General features: G+C 42.4%; 1 protein-coding gene across 1 annotated transcript in view; it reads left to right on the top strand.

Annotated features, from left to right (window-relative positions):
- Nucleotides 1–6,244: 6,244 nt before the first annotated feature.
- Nucleotides 6,245–14,920, top strand: part of LOC115163345 (trafficking regulator of GLUT4 1) — a 33,910-nt gene continuing 25,234 nt past the window's right edge. The window contains exon 1 of the mRNA XM_029715142.1: nt 6,245–7,392. Coding sequence (XP_029571002.1) covers nt 6,976–7,392 — 417 coding nt within the window. The 5' untranslated portion in view covers nt 6,245–6,975. The remainder of the gene's footprint in view (nt 7,393–14,920) is intronic.

Raw genomic sequence — 14,920 nt, 5'->3', positions numbered from 1 at the left:
CACAGTAATGTCTCTTATCAATGGAGGTTATGATATCGTTTAGGACCTTGAGCGTGGCTGAGGTGCACCCATGACCAGCTCGGAAACCAGATTGCATAGTGGAGAAGGTACGGTGGGATTCGAAATGGTCGGTGATCTGTTTGTTAACTTGGCTTTCGAAGACCTTAGAAAGATAAGGTAGGATAGATATAGGTCTGTAGCAGTTTGGGTCTAGAGTGTTTCCCCCTTTGAAGAGGGGGATGACCGCGGCAGCTTTCCAATCAATGGGGATCTCAGATGATACGAAAGAGAGGTTGACTAGTATTAGGGGTTGCAACAATTTCGGCAGATACTTTTAGAAAGAGGGGGTCCAGATTGTCTAGCCCAGCTGATTTATAGGGGTCCAGATTTTACAGCTCTTTCAGAAGATCAGCTATCTGGATTTGGGTGAAGGAGAAATGGGGGAGGCAAGTTGCTGTGGGGGGTGCAGGGCTGTTGACTGGGGTAGGGGTAGCCAGTTGGAAAGCATGGCCAGCCGTAGAAAAATGCTTTTTGAAATTCTCAATTATCATGGATTTATCGATGGTGACAGTGTTTCCTAGCCTCAGTGCAGTGGGCAGCTGGGAGGAGGTGCTCTTATTCCCCATGGACTTTACAGTGTCCCAGAACTTTTTGGAGTTTGTACTACAGGATGCAAATTTCTGTCTGAAAAAGCTAGCCTTTGCTTTCCTAACTGCCTGTGTATATTGGTTCCTAACTTCCCTGAAAAGTTGCTTATCGCGGGAGCTATTCGATGCTAATGCAGTACACCACAGGATGTTTTTGTGCTGGTCAAGGGCAGTCAGGTCTGGAGTGAACCAAGGGCTATATCTGTTCCTGGTTCTAAAGTTTTTGAATGGGGCATGCTTATTTAAGATGGTGAGGAAAGCACTTTTAAAGAATAACCAGGCATCCTCTACTGACGGAATGAGGTCAATATCCTTCTAGGATACCCGGGCAAGGTCGATTAGAAATGCCTGAACGCTAAAGTGTTTTAGGGAGCGTTTGACAGTGATGAGGGGTGGTCGTTTGGTTGCAGACCCATTACGGATGCAGGCAATGAGGCAGTGATCGCTGAGATCCTGGTTGAAGACAGCAGAGGTTTATTTGGAGGGCAAGTTGGTTAGGATGATATCTATGAGGGTGCCCGTGTTTACGGATTTGGGGTTGTACCTGGTAGGTTCATTGATAATTTGTGTGAGATTGAGGGCATCAAGCTTAGATTGTAGGATGGCCGGGGTGTTAAGCATGTCCCACTTTAGGTCACCTAATCGCACGAGCTCTGAAGATAGATGGGGGGCAATCAATTCACATATGGTGTCCAGGGCTCAGCTGGGGGCAGAATGTGGTCTATAGCAAGCAGCAACGGTGAGAGATTTGTTTCTGGAAAGGTGGATTTTTAAAAGTAGAAGTTCAAATTGTTTGGGCACAGACCTGGATAGTAAGACAGAACTCTGCAGGCTATCTCTGCAGTAGATTGCAACTCCGCCCCCTTTGGCAGTTCTATCTTGTCGGAAAATGTTATAGTTAGGGATGGAGATTTCAAGGTTTTTGGTGGCCTTCCTAAGCCTGGATTCAGACATGGCTAGGACATCCGGGTTGGCAGAGTGTGCTAAAGCAGTGAATAAAACAAACTTAGGGAGGAGGCTTCTAATGTTAACATGCATGAAACCAAGGCTTTTACGGTTACAGAGGTCAACAAATGAGAGCGCCTGGGGAATGAGAGTGGAGCTAGGCACTGCAGGGCCTGGATTAACCTCTACATCACCAGAGGTACAGAGGAGGAGTAGGATAAGGGTACGGCTAAAGATTATAAGAACTGGTTGTCTAGTACGTTTGGAACAGAGAGTAAAAGGAGCAGATTTCTGGGCGTAGTAGAATAGATTCAAGGCATAATGTACAGACAAAGGTATGGTAGGATGTGAATACAGTGGAGGTAAACCTAGGCATTGAGTGATGATGAGAGAGGTATTGTCTCTAGAGACACCATTTAAACAAGGTGAGGTCACCGCATGTGTGGGAGATGGAACAAAAGGGTTAGCAAAGGCATATTGAGCAGGGCTGGAGGCTCTATAGTGAAATAAGACAATAATCACTAACCAAAACCGCAATGGACAAGGCATATTGACATTAGGGAGAGGCATGCGTAGCCGAGTGATCATAGGATTCAGTGAGTAGCTAGGCGGGCTGGAGACACGGCGATTCAGACAGCTAGCGGGCCGGGGCTAGCAGGCTAGCAGAAGGGCCTTAGAGGGACGTCGCAACGGAAGAAGTCTGTTGTAGCCCCCTCGTGCGGTTACGTCGGCAAACCAGTTGTGATGGATCAGCAGGGCTCCGTGTAGTAAAAGTGTGTCAATTGGCAAAATAAAAAACATCAAGCTTGGTTGTAGATTATGTACTTTGAATGAATATAGCCTTTTATTCTTTCCTTTAATCCATGGTATCAGTATTGTTTTAAAGGGATTTTCACACACTTACAAAGTTTATACCCTTAAATAATGGGGTTCTACCCTCCATGGGGTAGCAGGTAGCCTAGTGGTTAGAGAGTTGAACTAGTTACTGAAAGGTTGCAAGATCAAATCCCTGAGCTGACAAGGTAAAAATATGTCGTTCTGCCCCTGAACAAGGCAGTTACCCCACTGTTCCTAGACCGTCATTGAAAATAAGAATTTGTTCTTAACTGACTTGCCTAGTTAAAAAAAAATAAGTGTAATCATTTCTCTGTATCTTGTTGCCACCATTACATTCCACTAGATGGCATTATTTCGATAGTACAGTATTTAGCCCTGAGGTCTATGCTATCAAAGTCGACTTCTGATATATCAACAACTACTCCAATAACAAAGTAACAAAGAGGATAATTAATTCACCAGTATGGCACAATGGCAGGACATTCTCCAACAGACGGCATTCTAAAACAGAGGCTTCTAGCTTTTATTCCAGCCCAGCACTAACATACCTGATTACACTAATCATGGTCGAGACTGAAGGCGTTCATTATTGGAAACAGGAAGTGTTACTGCTGAGCTGGGACAAAAGCCTGTCCGCGCAGTTGCTCACCAGGAGCATAGTTGGGGAACTCTGCTTTAGATTTGGAGAACCCTGCTCTAAGTTAATGTGTTGACCTGATATGCTTTCTGATGGCCTGCATGTTAACATGAAGGATCACTTTTCTGTGAAAGGAATGATAGGTGATTGCAGTGACTGAGTGATAGGGGCCACAAACAGGTTAGTGATGGAGAGCTGGCTCCAGTAGGCTACGTACAGTAATATAATTGGGTCAATGTCTGAGAGACGTGTGTGTGTGTGTGTGTGTGTGTGTGTGTGTGTGTGTGTGTGTGTGTGTGTGTGTGTGTGTGTGTGTGTGTGTGTGTGTGTGTGTGTGTGTGTGTGTGTGTGTACAGTATCAGGTCGATGGCATACAGAGCTCACTTTCATTCAGGGAATCCCCTATTCGTCATATCCTTTCCCCTGTACACTCAGAAAAAAGGGTTATTTGGTGTTCTTTATAGAACCTTTAGATATTTTTGAGGAGATTCAAGAACCCTTTACTAAAAAATGTTATATACAGTGCCTTCGGAAAGTATTTAGACCACTTCACTTTTTTTACAGCCTTATTCTAAAATGTATTAAATTGTTTTCCCCCTCATCAATCGACATACAATACCCCATGACAAAGGAAATACAGGTTTTTAGATATTTTAGCAAATGTATTATTTTTTTTTAACCCGGAAATATCACATTTGCATGTATTCAGACCCTTTACTCAGTACTTTGTTGAAGCATCTTTGACAGCGATTACAGCCTTGAGTCTTCTTGGTATGATGCTACAAGCTTGGCACACCTGTATTCAGGGAGTTTGTCCCTTTCTTTTCTGCAGATCCTTCAGTGTTGTCTTGGCTGTGTGCTTAGTGTCATTGTCCTGTTGGAAGGTGAACTTTTACCCCAGTCTGTGGTCCTGAGCGCTCGAGAGCAGGTTTTCATCAAGGATCTCTCTGTACTTTGCTCCCTTCATCTTTGCCTCGATCCTGAATAGTCTCCCAGTCCCTGCTGCTGAAAAACATCAACCCAGCATGAAGCTGCCACTGCCATGCTTCACCGTAGGGATGGTGCCAGGTTTCTTCCAGACGTGATGCTTGGCATTCAGGCCGAAGAGTTCAATCTTGGTTTCATCAGACCAGAGAATCTTGTTTCTCATGGTCGAAGAGTCTTTAGGTGACTTTTGGCAAACTCCAAGCGGGCTGTCATGTGTCTTTGACTGAGGAGTAGCTTCAGTCTGGCCACTCTACCGTAAGGCTGATTGGTGGAGTGCTGCAGAGATGGTTGTCCTTCTGGTAGGTTCTCCCATTTCCACAGAGGAACTCTAGAGCTCTGTCAGAGTGACCATCGAGTTCTTGGTCACATCCCTGACCAATCAATCAATTAAATGTATTCATAAAGCCCTTCTTACATCAGCTGATGTCAAAAAGTGCTGTACAGAAACCCAGCCTAAAACCCCAAACAGCAAGAAGTGCAGGTGTAGAAGCACGGCCAAGGCCCTTCTCCCCAGATTGCACAGTTTGGCCTGGCGGAAAGCTCTAGGAAGAGTCTTGGTGGTTCCAAACTTCTTCCATTTAAGAATGATGGGGCCACTGTCTTCTTGGGGACCTTCAATGCTGCAGACATTTTTTGGTGCCCTTTCCCTGATCTGTACCACGACACAATCCCGTCTCTGAGCTCTATGGACAATTCCTTTGACCTCATGGCTTGGTTTTTGCTCTGACCTGCACTGCCAACTGTGGGACCTTATATAGACAGCTGTGTACCTTTCCAAATCATGTCCAATAAATTAAATTTACCCCAGGTGGACTCATTTGTGTCTCATGGTAAAGGGTCTGAATGTAAATAAGTTATTTATGTTTTTTATGAGTGAAAGTTTACAACATAGGTGCACAGGTTGAGAGAAATGTGATTAATCAAGGTGACAGACATTGACACATTCAATGCCACCTTGAACAACCTTGCCTGCATCTAGTTGATCTAGATTGTAATCATTAGTCCAACAGTTGCAAATGAGAGTTTCTATTGGACAAATTCCGGTATGTTTTCCCCGTTTCATTCCGTTTGCTTCCGTATAAGAAACTTTTTTTCAACAGAATTGGCAGAATGAATACACCCCTGATCACACGCAAACAAAAATTACCTTCCCAAGCCAAACCTTCATATCATAACCGCTACCCCTAGACACAGCCTGCATCGTTGTCACCATAAAAGCTAACGTCAAGTCAACATAGCTACTAGAACTAATGTGTTATTAAACCTGCTACAATAATGCAGTACAGTGTACAGTTAGCATGCAGTTTAGCAGTTACATTGGCGGGCCCCGGTGGCAACAAATTTAAATAACCAAAAGCTTACCTTGACCTGGAAGAGTTCCAGTGTTGGATAGCCATAGCCAGCTAGGTAACTGTTTGAGCCAGGTGTTTGAGTAGGCTAAACTAGCTAGCTGCATTCGCTAGCTAAGTAAGTGAAAGTGTAAGTGAAAATGCAAAATATAACTAGCTCTCTCTCTCTCTCACTTCAACTGTTCAACACAGTTGACACATTTCAGTTGAATACATTCAGTTGGACAACTGACTAGGTATCCCCCTTTCCCTTATCATTAAATGTAGCACTTTACGGCTTTCTATACAGTACATATTATCAATCTAGTCAGAACTTTAAATGCTGTATCCGAAAAATTTTTACCCACTGTTTATAATCAGTCATTCAGGATGTGGATGGAAGCCTAAATTCAAGTTGAACTACAAAGTTTCTATGTCATTATCCACAAATTAAACCAACCCCCTGGTAGGTTATTGATTTGGTATCAATTGACCAGTAGGCTATATCAGGTTCCTGATAAAGGGAGCCTAGTGGAAGAAAGTTAACATTTCTACCACACCGTGTACACATGTTCAACCACGCGTGACCTCGGGACATTGAGCAAATCTACACAATCAAACCTAAGATCATCAATGCTATTTCGACAAATTAGAATAGTAAAAGTGGCCTATATTAGCCTATACTAGAAGAAGCGTTAATACGTCCCACGCGGGGATCGAAGCGCCAGAGAGATTACGCCCTGTCTTTACTGCCCCTGGCGCGCTTCCATAGTGGTGCTGATGTTGGGACCCGCCGAAGGAGAGAAAGAAGGGGGAGGAGAGGAGAGGGGTGGGGTGGGGGCGCCACACTGCTCTGCTACAAGTTCAACCCAGTGGCTCTGTCGCTGCAGCGTGAGAAACAGCCTTGACACACGGCCCGTTGCGGAACAACACACAGGACACAAACTCACTTTCTCTGTTTCTGGGCGTATATTTCAGAGAAAGTCATCTGTTTTCCGTCATTCTTTAAGATTTTGAATGAAAAAGAAAACGTTTCTTTACGTGATATATAAAGCTGGTAATAATAGAGCATTGCGGCGGGGTTATAAGGCAGGCGACAGGCGCTTCTCTGAGTGATTTGTTCTTTGGCTCTGGCGTTATATATGGAGAGAGGGAGTGCACATTTCAGAAATCGCTTTCTGACAGCGAGTGTGGATTGAAGGAAACTGCGGAATTGAGACGGAAGGCATTATTCTTGATTCTAGATGAAGAATGATACGCAAATCAAACGGGAAAATACCACTAAATGTTTTATCTCTAATTGAAAGGGGTTGATTTATAACGCATGTGGATGACATAGCCTACCTAAATGGTGCATTAGTATACATATTCACTTGCCACGTAATTGGTTAAATTGCGTAGTCCTAGTCTTACAGTTTATTGTAACATCGAAAGAAATTGGAGAATTAATCTTGGTACGATTAAAATAAATCAAATGTATCAGGTCAAATAATGGGAATTTAGCACCACTATAACCAGTCTTAGTACTTTACACGACTAGGCATTCATTTTTCCTCTATTGGAAACTAATTTAAATATTTGGAATTTTGAAGAAATGGCAATCAACACAGACACTGAATTCGAGAAATCTAACCTGGGAAAGAGCGGCTGCGCGCCCACCAACGAGTCTCAGGAAACCGAGAAACTTCTCAGCCTCGTAACCACGGAGCCTGCTGGCGGCAACCGTATGAAAATGTCCTCCTCCTTTACCATCAACGTGGGGAGCGAAAATAACCTGGATGCGGACCAGAACGGTCACAGTGTGCCCTTTAGGTCGGGCTCTGCGGGGCACCTGGCCGCTGCCCCCCCCTCCCCGTCCCGGGTCAGTTTGAGTCGCAGTCGCACCTCTTCCATCGGGAACGCCGCGGTCCAAGAGGCGCAAAAGCCCAAAGACTATCTCATACTGGTCATATTGTCCTGCTTCTGCCCTTTCTGGCCCGTCAGCATTGTTGCTTTGGCATATTCAATTATGGTAAGTGGATATCCATCGTCTGTCTAGGAAAGTGGGGTCTAAAAACACCTGTCGTTTCTTGTCAATTCACAGTTCATCATTGTCCATGTTGTATTTATATAGAAAACATTGGGGGATAAGGGAATCATGAGCGCACACGCGATCCAGTGGCGGTTCTAGACCATTTCAACTGGGGGGGGGGGGGGGGGGGGGGGGGGGCAGTTGTACTGTTAGAGGGGCCAGTTACATTACACTTATTGTTGTCATATCGTTTTCTCCACTGCATTGCAGACATTAGCAGGCAAAATACCATGTTCCGCGTTGCCACTGTCTAATAATGGATGTAAAAAAAGAAAGATAGCAAAAATTAGTTATGTAAAAATTATTTCATACTCCACATTTAGGGGGGTCACAAGGGGGTCCAAAATTGTTGTCACAGGGGCATTGCCCCCCCCTGGCCCCCTCCCCCAGAACCGCTAGTGACTCGATTACAGCCCTCCCTGCTGCTTCATTCAGGAAAGATCTGCAGCATAGCTGCACTTCCTGTACAGGGTGCCATGATGTCCCAGCTAGACAATCATATGGCCAGTGTTGGCACATTGATGCAGCCTTTGTTGCAGCAGATTTATCAATGAGTATGCTGACCAGAATGATATTGTTTTTAAGCAACAGTGTTTCTGGTTTCAACAGTGTTTCTGGTTTCTATGCATAAGGGGGCGATTTACAGGCCATTTACATTAGGAAGTTGCATCCTGCGGTGAAACATCAGAAGCCATTTGCTTTCAATGGAAGAAAAGCGAGATATCGTGACCAGAGTGACTAATCGAAGCTCACCACAGCTTCCAACCCCTACTGGATTGTCTGCCAATGGCTGTTGATACGTAGCACTACCTAGCTTTCTTTCTAGCTTGTTAGCATCCACATGAGGGTGAGGCTAGCGTGAGTGGGCGAATGCTCCTTGTGCAGCGTAAATGGCTGGTTAAGCCCTGACTTGGCAAGTATTGGAAAGATAAAAATGAGCTCACAGAAAACTGGTCGTAAAGAAAAAATAGCAATATTCTTACCTCAATTGAAAACCAAGTACAATATATTATGTAGCAACATACCGTACCAGTCAAACGTTTGGACACACCTACTCATTTAAGGGTTTCTCTTTAGTTTTTCTATTTTCCACATTGTAGAATAATAGTGAAGACATCAGAACTATGAAATAACCCATATGGAATCATGTAGTAACCAAAAAAGTGTTAAACAAATCAAAATATATTTTATATTTGAAATTCTTCAAAGTAGCCACCCTTTGTCTTGATGAGAGCTTTGCACACTCTTGGCATTCTCTCAACCAGCTTCATAAGTTAGTCACCTGGGATGCATTTCAATTAACAGGTGTGCCTTGTTAAAAGTTAATTTGTGGAATTTCTTTCCTTTGTAATGCATTTGAGCCAATCAGTTGTGTTGTGACAAGGTAGGGGTGGTATTCAGAAGATAGCCCTATTTGGTTAAAGACCAAGTCCATATTATGGCAAGAACAGCTCAAATAAGTAAAGAGAAATGACAGTCCATCATTACTTTAAGAGATAAAGGTCAGTCAATACGGAAAATGTCAAGAGTTCTGAAAGTTTCTTCAAGTGCAGTCGCAAAAACCATCAAGTGCTATGATGAAACTGGCTCTCATGAGGATCACCACAGGAAAAGAAGACCCAGAGTTACTTCTGCTGCAGAGGATAAATTCATTACAGTTCAAGTAACAGACACATCTCAACATAAACTGTTCAGAGGAGACTGCGTGAATCAGGCCTTCATGGTCTGCTGCTAAAGGACACCAATAAGAGGAAGAGACTTGCTTGGGCCAAGAAAAACGAGCAATGGACATTTTACCGGTGGAAATCTGTCCTTTGGTCTGATGAGTCCAAATATGAGATTCTGAGAGATCGCGAAAATAGGCATCACCTGACATATCCATCACCCTCCAATTAATTACATTCCAATGAGGATTTTTTTATGTTATTTTTTTTTTTTACAATTAATGAAATAACACACGGAGAGCGGCTAGGGCTGTTCCAGTGACTGTATTACTGCCACACCAGCAGTCATGACCGCAGTAAAATTCTATGTGACCGTTGAGTTATGATAATCTCCTCTTAAGCACTCTGCCCCTGTGTTAGTACCCTACTCACTAATGATTATCAGGTAACTATTGTCTCTCTAACCACTCTGACATCAATGCAAGTGCAATCGAAAATCACATCAAATACTTATCATCAAAACAGTACGTGCTTTTAAAACTCACCTCACTGTGATTGATCCATCCCAGTATCACAGGTTATTGTGGAATAAACCCAAATTGCTTATTGGAATTTTTTTGACAGGCACTCGAAAAAGTATATTTTTTCACAGTGCATTACAGTTCATTACACTGCATTACAATCACAGATAAAGACAGTAGGTTACTTAAGACAGGAAGGAGGTTGGTCGGGGAGGATGGGCAGGTGTATAACGCAAATGATTAGAGGGAGGTTGGTCGGGGAGGATGGGCAGGTGTATAACGCAAATGATTAGAGGGAGGATGGGCGGGGGGAGGATGGGCAGGTGTAGAACGCGAACGTCTAGCAACCCAAATGTTGTGTGTTCGACTCTCATCATGGACAACGTTAGCATTTTCACAAATTACTTTTGAGCTACTTTGCAACTACTTAGCATGTTAGTTAACCCTTCCCCTAACACTGCAGATTTTGTTGTGAGGATACAGAATCAATAGACCATTTATTTTGGTATTGCCCTCAGGTGGCCTGTTTCTGGTCTCAGGTTCAGGAATGGCTGAAAATGCATAGCACTGATCTAAAATTGACCCTAGAAATAGTACTGTTAGGAGATCTGGAGAGACCGGGTCAGTCAATTACTAATATACTAATACTCTTAGTAAAAATATTCATCTTCAACTCGCAATCTGTGGATTCTATTCGATTAGATAGATTGAAATTGTATGTTAAACATCACAACATAGTTGAAAGATATGGGTTGCGTAGAAACCCAAAGTGGGTGGCCAGCAGAGATAGATGGGATGGGCTGAGGGAAGCTGAGGGTTGGGATGTGGAATTGGAGACAAGTGGGAGTGGAGTTGCTGTGTGGGAGATAGAATGATGGTCAAAGATAAAAGTTGTTTTTTTTACAGTCTAAGTAAAACATAATAAAAAGTATGTTTGAATGACACTGAGGCGCAGTGTTTTTAAATCTAATTACAAGATTTGCCTGAGGCTGAAGCCTTGCAAGTGTTTATACACATGCATATACACACACACACTCTCATTCAAATAAATGCATACAAGAACACACACATACATGTTATAGTGCCAGACATTTTCCAGAGAATACATAGAGCCCCTGATTATCTCTTTTATACCATGGCTATAATTGAAAACATTTGCCACTAGAACGTGTTTATTTGCCAGTAGAAATGTGTTCAACATCCACTGAAGTAGCAAGCAAATTTACTAGATAGTTACAGTAGTTGGCATGGTAAACAAACAAACAGACTTTCTAGTTTAGCTAACCAAACCATCAGTCCTAGCTTGCTATTATGGAAATCTAATTCCACAATACCAATACTGTTTTCAATTCGACTTTGCTTTCAAAAGCAGCTCAAACAAAACTTGTAAAAATGAACTATAGCCATTGAATTCTACAATGCAAATATACCGTGTGTTATGAGGAAATAATGCACGCTCTAGAATGCCCTTCAAGCCAAACAGAAAGGAGTATTCAACAATGCCATTGTAAAAGTAAGGGATAAACACAGACACTTTACCTTGGAAATACTGGATGACGCAGCGGCACAAGGCGGAGCCGTGTTCCTTTGCGGAGTTCATTTTTCCAAGGTAATGTACACAACGGAGGCGTTTATCCTGCTTATACCACAGTTGGCAAGGAAAACAATATGAAAGCACACATTTACCGGTATAAATTATTTTTGTTGTTGTTGATATTAAAATTGTTCATCGTTTCTCATCTTTTGGTTGCTAGAAACGCGACTCATTCGTTTGTTCGCTTAGTTCGATATTTATGGAAACAACTCAGTCGTTCGTTCTTTATGTTCCGTTGCCATGTTCACTGGCAACGTTCTTATCCCTTGCTTTCTAGTTAGCCAGCTAGCTACAGCTAACACAGTTAATTCCTCTGGAGCCAGAATAACTGCAAAGTAGTTGTTTTCTATTGACATTCATTTGCATACATCCATAACAATGAACTGATAATGCCCGTTTATGCCTGGCATAGCTAGAAAAGTTCTTGTCAGGACAAAGTTCATTACAAAGAGATCGCACTGAATACCAAACATTAGGCTAGAAGCTAGCTAAATAGTTTGTCGCAAGCAAACCTGCCAAGATGACAACCGAATTCAAAAATATCAGTTGCTGAAAACAGCTGTTCAAACTATAAACGTGGGAGTTTTTAAAATTATTATTATGACTTTTTTTGATCGTTTTTGATTTTTTTCTCCCTTTTCGTGGTATCCAATTGGTAGTTACAGTTTTGTCACATCGCTGCAACTCCCATACGGACTTGGGAGAGGCGAAGGTCGTGCGTCCTCCGAAACACAACCCAGCCAAGCTGCTTCTTGACACAACACCCGCTTAACCCGGAAGCCAGCCGCACCAATGGGGCGCATTGCGGGCTGACACTGTTTAGGGCGCACTGCGGGCTGACACTGTTTACCTGGCAACCGTGTCAGCCCGCAATGCGCCCGGTCCGCCACAGGAGTTGCTAGTGCGCGATGGGACAGGAACATCCCTGCCAGCCAAACCCTCCCCTAACCGGGACAACGCTGGGCCAATTGTGCGCCACCCCATGGGTCTCCTGGTCGCGGCCGGCTGCGACAGAGCTTGGACTCAAACCAGAATCTCTAGTGGCACAGCTAGCACTGCGATGGCTTAGACCACTGCGCCACTCGGGAGGCCTATACGTGGGAGGATTTGACATCACTTGCGTCATGACTGCAACACTGTAGTAGAGACCAGAGAAATTCATGTTAATCACTCACCACGTTATGTCATCAGATGCTCCAAAAAAATATCTCTGCAAAAACAAATCAACGCTAGCAGCTTGTATGCAGCTTGTATGCGTGGAGGCCTGGAGATGCTTAAAGTGTTTATGTTAATTAACGATAAATTACCGTAAGACGAGCAGTCTTTTGCATGACAATAACCGACTGACAAAATGTCATGACTGCCACAGCCCTAAGAGAGGCCCAGTGTAGGTAGGCTAAGGTGTTAAGCCCCGTGCACACCGGTTGCGTCAAACTGTATGCGTTCTGGCAGAAGTCCATTAATTTCAATGGGAGGCAGTCAGCATTGCTGTGACTCATCTGCCGGAGATACAGTGTGTGGCACTGCGTGCAGTGTGTCGCATTCATTGGATTTTTCCAACTTCTGTGCATTGCTTTGCAGTGTGGTATCAGACACGGAAGTAGATAAACCACAGAAGAAATTGCTAATGTGTAGCGTGATTCTTTTTGTTGTGATGCGCCGAATGGATTGTGAATACTACGTCAAATGTACCATACAGCAATATAATGATGCAACCTGTGTGCACACGGCGTTACAGTCGCCAACCTCTTGTTCTGGTCACAATCAATGCTGTGGTCGCGTGATCGAAATTGTTTTAGAAAGGGGCACGAGACAGGGATGTCCTCTCTCCCCCCTCATGTTTGAAGTGGCAGTTGAACCGCTTGCAGAAAGAGTTAGACAAGGCCCAAACCCAACAGGTATTGGTAAACATGAATATAAACTAAACTTATTTGCAGAGGATCACATGACATACCTGACCAATATTGAAAAATCAATGCCCCTCTCTAAAAAAACCCCCAAAAAACAGGAAATAACATATACATGGAGAAATAATAATAATGGCAATAGGAAAAATTACAAAAATAACTCATGATCTACAGAAATTCTTTAAGTGGACCACAAAAAATATCAAATACTTAGGATGCTTAATAAGTGAGAACAAACAACGAATATGTAAAGATAACTTTATCACATTACTCAACCATATGAATGCAGGTCTAATTAAATGGAACAATCTTCCTATAAATCTTACAGGTAGAAAAAACCTTCAGAATGGCATGGCTTCCAAAGTTTTTATATTTATTCTCGGTAATACCAATTTCCCCACCGAAGACATTATTGAAAAAAGTATACTCAGTCTTAATATACTTGATATAGGCAAATTCAACTCATAGAATAAAACAGAAGGTTTTACATCTTCCTAAGTTTGAGGGTGGTTTAATTCTTCCAGACTTGGAATTGTATCAACTCGCCACCTAAGGCTTTTACTTGTGACATATAGATAATTTTACTGCAGTGGGATAAATCAGGGTCACACAGAGTGATTATTGGTAGTTTTAAACAAATGTACTTTGAAAGAAAGTATAAACCTCACACACATGGTTATGGGATTAAAAAAAGAAGACACCTGTACCATGTCAGATATAGATTGATTACATTTTTAGTTTGCATTCCAATATTACACTTTATATACATCACAGAAGACTGAAATATAACAGAACTGTTTGACATAGAAACACTGGATTTTTGTCTGTTACATTTTTTTTTAAATAATACTCTTTAATAATTAATGAAGAAATTATGAAAAATATTAATAACATTCCACCCATGAGGCCAAGGAGGGCGCTTTTGGTCATTGACTGCAGGAAAGGGCTACATGCACTAAAGAGGAACAATGGGTACATACTGAAGATGTGCATGCTCATCCCCAGAATCTTTTCACGTGTCTATTTTCAAAGGATAAAGCTTAGAACATGAACAACTTCACAGTTAAGAACATTATAACAATATGGAAGAAAATGTAACTTATTCTACAAGAACCAATATCACACCCTAAAAAAACGACTTAATGGAACAATCCTTGTATAGCTTTTCAGAATTCACTGATAAATTGGTCCACATGGAAAACTAAAGGCATAGAAACTGTAAATGACTTGGTAATAGGACATTTATTTATTTCCAAAAAGCAATTTTGGACTGATCAATGCAGATATGTTCAAGTACATGCAACTTAAAAGTTTCATAACACTCAATTTAGTTTTGAAATCTTTTGGACATAAAAGCAATCTTGAGGGAATCCTATTTGAGTCATAAAATAATATTCATATGATGGGTAAGATAGACAAAACCTTGCAGAGAGCCTATCCAACTGACAATCTTTTAGAAAAAAATATAAACTATTGGAACCAAGACTTAAAAAGAACGGATATTGGCACAAGATGGAGGGATTGTTGGAACATAACTAACAAAATTACAGATAACGTAAATGTATGCTAAATCCAGTATAAATGAATGTAACAGTATTGCTTCCGTCCCTCTCCTCTCCTCGAACTAGGGACCCTCTGCACACATCGACGACAGCCACCCTCGAAGCATCGTTACCCATCGCTCCACAAAAGCTGCAGCCCTTACAGAGCAAGGGGAACAACTACTTCAAGGTCTCAGAGCGAGTGACATCACCGATTGAAACACTATTAGCGCACACCCCG

The sequence above is a fragment of the Salmo trutta genome, chromosome 26 (genome assembly GCF_901001165.1).
Source record: "Salmo trutta chromosome 26, fSalTru1.1, whole genome shotgun sequence".
In the NCBI taxonomy this organism is placed as follows: Eukaryota; Metazoa; Chordata; class Actinopteri; order Salmoniformes; family Salmonidae; genus Salmo; species Salmo trutta.
This window is presented reverse-complemented; position numbering and strand designations above follow the sequence as displayed.